An 8,488-nucleotide genomic window follows, 5' to 3' on the forward strand; every position below is an offset into this window, starting at 1 on the left:
TCTCTCTCCCAAGTTCCCTCAGCGCATCTGCCTCCTGACCCGGCGTTCCTGCAGGTGCCCCTTTGTTTACATTCCCAGCTCTTCCCGACTCACTCTCCCTGCGATTACTCACCTCACCCCCAGGTGAGTGGGAGAACGCCTGCAATGAAATGCAACGGATGCTGATCGTTCGCTCCCTGCGCCAGGACCGCGTGGCGTCCTGCGTAACCTCCTTCATCGTCTCCAACCTTGGCTCCCGCTTCATTGAGCCGCCTGTGCTAAACATGAAGTTGGTCAGTGGCTTGGTTTCCTTCCCGCCTCCCTCTCCCTGTCCCAGGCGGCCGCCCGCATTTCCTCAATCTCTGTCCCACTGCCTCACCCGGCCTTCTGCCTGAGCCCACGCCCTGTGCTGCCGGCAGGTGATGGAAGACTCAGCCCCGCGGACCCCACTCATATTTATCCTGTCCCCCGGCGTGGACCCCACCAGTACCCTGCTCCAGCTGGCAGAGCACACAGGCATGGCGCAGCGCTTCCATGCCCTGTCTCTGGGCCAGGGCCAGGCCCCCATCGCGGCTCGGCTCCTCCGAGAGGGTGTGGTTCAGGGTCAGTATCCATCCTGTTCTGCCCCCATCTGTGTCCCTGGCCCGACTGCCCACCACCTCCCACCTCCTTCGCCCTGCTGTAACTGCAGCTCCCACTTCTCCAGAAGGCCCCAGGGGCGGCACCTGAGCATTTGGACCCCATCTCTCCCAGCCACCACACACACAATCAGGTGGAAAGTGGGGGGACAGGTGGGGCATAGGGAATGGTTCCCACTGCATCCAGCATCTCCTTGCAGGACATTGGGTGTTCCTGGCCAACTGCCACCTGTCGCTGTCATGGATGCCTAACCTGGACAAACTGGTGGAACAGCTGCAGGTGGAGGATCCACACCCTTCCTTCCGCCTCTGGCTCAGCTCCAGCCCCCACCCAGACTTCCCTATCTCGATCTTGCAGGCCAGCATCAAGATGACCACAGAGCCACCAAAGGTATGGGCAGCTGACAGCCAGCAGCGACCGTGCCATCTGGCCTACCTTTCATCTTCCAGGCCTCAGAGAGAGGGTTTAACCTTAACAACAACATGGCTTTTTTTGATTCTGCTGTCCTCTAAAAAATTTCACCTCCTTTCCCTCTTCTGTGTGCCAAACTCTTAGAACATAATAGTAATAGCTAACATCTCTTGAGTGTTATTATGTGCCAGGCATTGTTCTAAATGCTTTACATTTATTAATCCATTTCACACACACACACCTATCAGGTAAATACTACCGCCCCCATTTTACAGGTAGGAAATGGAGGCAAAGGAAGTGTATATAACTAGCGCTTGGACCCTTCAGACCCTTCCTCCTCCTGACATTTCCTTACATTCTTACCCTGATGTCACTTCCCGGCCTTTCTCCTTCCTTCCCTCCAACTCTATTGAAAATTTTATCTCCAATATTATAAGGTCACCATTGAATGCAATCAGTGAATTGCAGATTTAAAATCTGATCATGTTGCTGCATCCTACCCACTTACCTCCTACTTAAAACTATTTTAGTCACTTTTCATTGCTTTTAATCAAGATCAAAACCCTATTCACATGCCCCAGCGGGCGCCTCCCCAGCTTTGTCGGTCGCCGCTCTCCCCTTCACTTTCTTTGCTCTACCTACACCTTGATTTTTAAATTGCTTTGTTCTTCTTCCTTGATAGACCCTGTATTCTCCTGCTTGGGGCTTTTGCATGTGCTGCCCTCCCTGCTTTCCTCCCCGTCCCCTCCTTTGCCCCTTCAGGTCTCAGCCCCACCAGCACTTTCTCAGGAAGACTCTGACCTCCATGTCTAGGTAACACTCCTAAAACCTTCACCACTCCCTCTGGTCTTCCCACTGTGGGGAATTTTACACGTATTAGTGTGATCCTGGCTGATGCCTGACTTCTTTTCTAGACTGTAAGCTCCAAGAAGAGGGCAGAGGCCATGCCTTTTTTTCCCCCTCACCGTTTTGCTCATCCTGTGACTAACACAGGGACGCGCATGTAGTAGGTGCTCAATAAATGAGGACCCTATGAATGCACAGGTGTGTGGATGTCTTTCATCATTAAATCCTTTTTGACCACCTGGAGGCAGCTGGCATAGTTGACTGTCCCTCTCCCTGGTTTCCCCGACACACACTCCTGGTCCCCCCTCTGTTTCTTGCCACATTATTTATTACTTCTGTGTTTCTTTCTCGTCCTGTCCTGTCCTCATTCTACATTTCCTCCTTTCACAAGTTGATGGAGAAATTGTCCTCTTCCTGATTTCAACCCCAATCCCCATCTCTGGCTCCAGTATCAAACTCACTGCAGGGTCTGAATTCCATCCGGTTACGAAGCATTTCTTTTCGGCACACCAGCACCATAAATCCCACGCTCTCTAAACAAGTCATCCTCCACGTAGATTATCTCCTCATCCCATTTTTGTTAATGGCGCCACTAGTTTTTTTAGAATATATGTTTAAAGTTGATTTTTATTTATATTCTTTTCTGCCAACAAAAGTATTCTGTACTCCCATTTAAAAATGTCAAACGGTCCAGAAATGTGTTGCCAAAGAAACATTACTTTTTTTTTTTTTAGTTCATCTTTTAAGAGCCTTTCTTATTGCCTTCTAAGAGAGGTGTGTGGCTTGGTAGCCCGTGGGCCCTCTGTTGGCTGAGCCCCACCCTCTGTGATGGGTAGAGATGTGTTGGCCCTGAGGTGGGTGCTGTTTAGGTCGGCATGATAAGCAGTAAGCGTGGAGGCAATGATGAATTGGAGCAAAACCCAGGAGGAGAGAGGAGTCAGAGAGGATGGCTCTGCCGTGGTTGGGTCACCAGAGGAGAGGGCCTTGTTCTAGCTCAGCCCAGGAGAGCCTTCTGTGAAATGCTGCTTGCTGGTGATGCAGAACCTTCCTGGGATCCACCAAACCTTCAGAGAAAGTAGGACATTCAGGGTATAGTTGGTGCAACCAGATTTCTTTTGGAAGCAGACAAAGAGGCCAATATTTTAAAAGTATTTTATTTGGAAATAATTTTAAACTTACAGAAAAGTTGTAAGAATAATAGTACAAAGAACCCTCACATGTATGTTACCCAAATTCATCTGTTGTTAACATTTTGTCCCACTTGCCTTATCATTTGATCTCTCTCTGTTTTTCGCTCTCTCCTCACTCACACTTCTTCTGAAACATTTGAGAGTTCATTGCATGTATCCTGGCCCTTTACTGCTACATACTTCAGTATATGTCAGTGTAAAGGGCTCAGTCCTAAGAATAAGAATGTTTTCTTATATAATTGCAAGCACAGTTGCCAACTTCGGTAAATTGATACACTCTTTTAATCTAAATGTATTATATATTCCAATTTTGTTAAATGTCTCAGTCATGTCATATATATACAGATGGGTTTCTGGGCCCTTTATTCTGTTCACTGGTCAACTTGTTTATTCTGGGGTCAGTGTGCACTGTCTTAATTACTATATAGCCCTATAATAATTCTTGATAGCTGGGAAGGCAAGTCCCCTCACCAATGTCCTTCTCCAGGCTATTCCTGACCTTTTATTCTCCAACATAAATTTTGGAACAAGCTTGTCAAGTTTTCACCAGAAAAATTCTATTGATCAGTTTGGGGGAAATCATCATCTTTAGGATATTGAGCCTCCCAATCCATGAGTATAGTAGGTCTCTCCATTTATTTTTTATTTTTTTGGCTGTGTTGGGTCTTTGTTGCTGCTCACGGGCTTTCTCTAGTTGCGGCGAGCGGGGGCTACTCTTCCTTGTGGTGCGCGGGCTTCTCATTACAGTGGCTTCTCTTGTTGTGGAGCACAGGCTCTACGCGCGCGGGCTTCAGCAGTTGCAGCATGCGGGCTTCAGTAGTTGTGGCGCGCCGGCTTAGTTGCTCCGCAGCATGTGGGATCTTCCCGGACCAGGGACTGAACCCGTATCCCCTGCGTTGGCAGGCGGATTCTAAACCACTGCACCACCAGGGAAGTCCCTATTCTTTATTTCAATAAAGTTTTGTAAGTTTTGCTATAAAGATGTGTAAAGGGAATTCCCCGGTGGTCCAGTGGTTAGGACTCGGTGGTTTCATGGTATTTTACATAATTTGATGATGGTTATAAATGGTATTTTTTTTAATTATATTTTCTTTTTGTTATTGGTTATCCAATGTTCTTACTTCTGTTTTCTCCCTGCTCTATTCTGTCCATCATATATGAGTCTTCTTAAAATACTCTTTCAGCGTATCACTGTCCTACTTAAGACAGAAATGGCTCCAGGATACCTGGTGAATCTGGTCCAAACGGCTCAAACTGCCCTTCTTATTGCACTCCATCTGCTCATGGCCATTCTTTCCCCACCTGAGCACTTGCACTTGATTTCAGTTAGACTTCTCTTCTCACTTTATCTCCCCTTTGTGCCTTTATTCCTTCAATTCTTCCCATCTCTGGGAAACTAAGGCCCTCCTCTCAGCCTCGTCACATCCTTCCCATTTGTAAGACTTGGGCCAAATCCCAACCTGTTCATGAAGCCTGATAAATCCAATCACATAGAACGTTCCTCCTTGATGAGACACTATCTACTGACCCTTTGCCCATAGTTGTGTACATTTTTGTTCATCAGTAGTGCACGTTTATGTTTCTGTTCGTATTTTCTGGCATTTCCAAATTGAGTTGGCCTACCCACCATTGAGAACATCGTGGTTGAGGGGATCAAAAGGCGGGGGGGCGGAGACAAGAAGACAGGGCTGCCCCTAGTCCATACAGTGCCTGTGTGTGAATTAGAGAAAGGCACGCAGCCCCGTGAATGAGTGCACGTCCTGGCATGCAGCTCAAGAGCTGGATTTCAGCCTCCACTCATCCCTTCAGCCAGTGCCCTTGTGCAGTGAGCAACCTCCACAACTGTACACGACGGTGCTAGGGGCAGGGCCAAGCAAGATGCATGTCATCCCACCTCTGTACTTCATTGTCCCCAGGGCCTAAAGGCCAACATGACCCGTCTTTACCAACTGATGACAGAACCACAGTTTTCCCGCTGCTCCAAACCCTCCAAGTATAAGAAGCTGCTGTTTGCACTGTGCTTCTTCCACTCTGTGTTACTTGAACGCAGAAAGTTCCTGCAGCTTGGCTGGAACATCATCTGTGGCTTCAATGACTCTGACTTCGAGGTTTGTGCTAACCAGGGTCCCTCATCCCAGCCCTGTCTCCTTACACTTCCTGCCCCATGGCTGCCCTGCAGGAATAGCCACTGACAGGAAGCCTGTGTTAAAGCGCCCCTGGAAGGGCTCCTGCCATAACTGTGTGTGGGGCTGGGGGCTCGGGCTGGGGCCACACACAGGTGTCAGAGAACTTGCTGAGCCTCTACCTGGACGAGTACGAGGAGACGCCCTGGGATGCGCTCAAGTACCTCATCGCTGGTGTCAACTATGGCGGACATGTCACGGACGACTGGGACCGGCGCCTGCTCACCACCTACATCAACGACTACTTCTGTGAGCAGGCTCTGTCAACCCCCTCCTACAGGTGAGGGGGGCGCTGAATGGGGTGGGGGCAGCGGGCAGCACTGGGGGTAGGGGAAGTGTGTGAGGAGAGAATGTGACATGGGAGAAGCAGGCTTTGTGGGGTTGTGGGGCGGGGGCTGGAGCAAGAGCAGGGAGCTGGGTGAATGGGGTCTCGGCCTGGCATGGGAGCCCCAGAGTCCCCACGACACAGTGATAATTATGCGGTGGCTCCCCAGGTTGTCAGTATTGGAGACCTATTTCATCCCCAAGGATGGGAGCCTGGCCTCATACAAGGAGTACATTAGCATGTTGCCCGGCATGGACCCCCCCGAGACCTTTGGCCAGCACCCTAATGCAGATGTGGCCTCCCAGATCACTGAGGCACACACTCTCTTTGAGACTCTGCTTTCCCTGCAACCCCAGATTACACCCACCAGGGCCGGAGACCAGAGCCGGGAAGAGAAGGTAAGGACAGACGGACACCTGGGGGAGGGAAAGCAGTGAGGAAGAGGGGTCTGCACTCAGAGCTCAGAGCTCCTGCCTCGGCAGGTCCTTGAGTTGGCTTCTGATGTGAAACAGAAGATCCCTGAAATGATCGACTATGAAAGGACCCGAAAACTGCTGGCTATGGACCCCTCCCCACTCAATGTGGTGCTTCTTCAGGAGATTCAGAGATACAACAAGCTTTTGGAGACCATCCTGTAAGATGGAGGGCGGTTCTGTGGAACGTGGTGGGGGAGCACGAGGAAAGGCCTTCACTCCCTGCCTATGATGGCTCTCCCAGGCCCACCCCATCCCTAACCCTCCACCTTACCCTGTTCAGGTTCTCACTGACAGACCTAGAAAAAGGCATCCAGGGCCTCATCGTCATGTCTACAAGCCTGGAAGAGGTTTTCAGTTGCATCTTTGATGCCCACGTCCCTCCACTCTGGGGAAAGGCAAGATTACATTACTGTTGATCCTAATCCAACAATGAACTCTCCTTTCACCCCTGGGCCGGCGACCTCCTGGTTTTAAGGGAGCATATAGCAAAAAGCAGTGAGCCTGGGCTTTGGGGCCAGACAGGTTCAAGGTTGAAATCTGACTCTGCCCTTCACTGACTTTGAAAAGTTATTTAGTTAGAAACTTACTCAGGGTAAGTTCCTAGCCTCTCCAAGGATGTTTCAAGGATCCCCTGTGCTGTGCACAATGCTAGAAGGTGCTTCATTAATGGTAACTGGTTAATATTACTGGTGCTATTGTTAATAGTTGTCATTTTATGCTTCTTTCCTGGGAGTTGGCTTTTGGAGAGCTGTGCCGATCTATGGTTGGGGAAAAGGGGCTGACAGCATATATTCTTCTTATAGCTGCTCCAGGTGTTGAAACAAGGATCTGAATGCATGAATAAGTGAATGAATAAACACACACTGCCTTCTCCTCCTCCAGGCATATCCCTCACAAAAGCCATTGGCTTCATGGACCCGGGACTTGGCCATGCGTGTGGAACAGTTTGAGCTGTGGGCCAGCCGCACGCGGCCTCCTGTGATCTTCTGGCTGGCTGGCTTCACCTTTCCCACCGGCTTCCTCACGGCTGTCCTGCAGTCTTCAGCTCGCCAAAACAATGTGAGCAATGTGGAAAGTGTGGTGGGGATGGTTGCTGGGGACATGTATCTGCTCTCCTCTTTGGGGGTCCTCCCTTATTCTCACCTTCAATCCCCAGATTTCAGTGGACAGCCTCTCTTGGGAGTTTATTGTTTCCACTGTGGATGACAGCAACCTAGTGTATCCACCCAAGGTGGGAGCCAGATGTTGTCGGGGTTCCGAGCAGAGGGGGTTCTGGTGGAGAAGGAGGGTGCTGGGAGCAAAGGTGGGAAAGGAGAGGTTGCAGGACAGGGGTGCTGGCAACTGAGGGTCTAGATTTCCCCCCAACCTGCCCCCATGTCTCCCCAGGATGGTGTCTGGGTTCGGGGCCTATACCTGGAGGGTGCTGGCTGGGACCGGAAGAACTCCTGCTTGGTGGAGGCAGAGCCCATGCAGCTTGTCTGCCTCATGCCCACGATCCACTTCCGGCCTACAGAGAGCCGCAAGAAGAGTGCCAAGGGTGGGACAGTGCCCTCAAGCTTGCCGGCTCCATCCCTAGTTTGGATCCTAACCCAGTCTCTGCCCCACCCCTCCCCCACACTTGCTCCTGCCCTGCTCTGCCAGAGGCTCCAGGGTCTGACTCTTTCTCCTCTCCTTCCCCGAAGGCATGTACTCCTGTCCCTGCTATTACTATCCCGACCGGGCAGGCAGCTCAGAGCGCGCATCGTTTGTCATTGGCATCGACCTCCGCTCTGGGACCATGACATCTGATCATTGGATCAAGAGGGGCACTGCTCTACTCATGAGCCTGGATAACTGAGAGGACCTCCCCTTCTTCACCGCTTGAGGGAGGGTCGAGGACTCTAAGAGCCAAGGCTGATAATGCACCTCGGACAGACGCTGGACCTCACTCTGGCCTTGACCTTGGTTGAATTTGTCGTCTGAGGGGGCCCTGGTAATATCTGGTTGTGCTAGCCATAAAGGTGGGAGAATTGTATTGGAGCTCAGTGCATTAAAACACCCACAACCACAAGCCTTAAGTCTCTCAATGGGATGCTGGGGGTTTGGGGAAGGAGGAAGCCCAGGCCTTACGGAGAATGAGAGTTCCTATGAGTAGCTACTGGACCGGGAAAGGAGCAAGGGAAGTGGGAGGTCTTGAGAGGGAGGGGAGGCGTGGCCTTGAACGAATGGGCAGGGCCGTGGGGCCTAAAGAAGATGTGGCTAAATCGCTGGGCAGGACTTGAGCGAGTGGGGCGGGGCTTACTTTGGAAGGGCGCGTGATCCAAACGGAATCGGGGTTTGTCAGGCAGGGATCGGTGCTGGACCCCCGTTCCTTGCACCCTGAACCCTGTACCCCGCATTCGGCATGCTATTCGGCACCTGTGCTGAGGCGAGCAGTACCGGCAGAAAGCGGGGCGGAGC

The 8,488-nt window shown here is 51.1% G+C and overlaps 1 protein-coding gene across 1 annotated transcript in view; it reads left to right on the plus strand.

Annotated features, from left to right (window-relative positions):
* Window positions 1-7,886, plus strand: part of DNAH2 (dynein axonemal heavy chain 2) — an 88,172-nt gene extending 80,286 nt beyond the window's left edge. The window contains exons 75-86 of the mRNA XM_049702633.1: window positions 124-272; window positions 399-582; window positions 818-1,008; window positions 4,982-5,173; window positions 5,344-5,528; window positions 5,743-5,971; window positions 6,056-6,207; window positions 6,330-6,444; window positions 6,932-7,108; window positions 7,206-7,280; window positions 7,436-7,586; window positions 7,732-7,886. Of these exons, the coding sequence (XP_049558590.1) occupies window positions 124-272; window positions 399-582; window positions 818-1,008; window positions 4,982-5,173; window positions 5,344-5,528; window positions 5,743-5,971; window positions 6,056-6,207; window positions 6,330-6,444; window positions 6,932-7,108; window positions 7,206-7,280; window positions 7,436-7,586; window positions 7,732-7,886 (1,955 nt within the window). The remainder of the gene's footprint in view (window positions 1-123; window positions 273-398; window positions 583-817; window positions 1,009-4,981; window positions 5,174-5,343; window positions 5,529-5,742; window positions 5,972-6,055; window positions 6,208-6,329; window positions 6,445-6,931; window positions 7,109-7,205; window positions 7,281-7,435; window positions 7,587-7,731) is intronic.
* The last annotated feature ends 602 nt before the right edge of the window (window positions 7,887-8,488 follow it).

The sequence above is a fragment of the Orcinus orca genome, chromosome 19 (assembly GCF_937001465.1).
Source record: "Orcinus orca chromosome 19, mOrcOrc1.1, whole genome shotgun sequence".
Classification (NCBI taxonomy): domain Eukaryota; kingdom Metazoa; phylum Chordata; class Mammalia; order Artiodactyla; family Delphinidae; genus Orcinus; species Orcinus orca.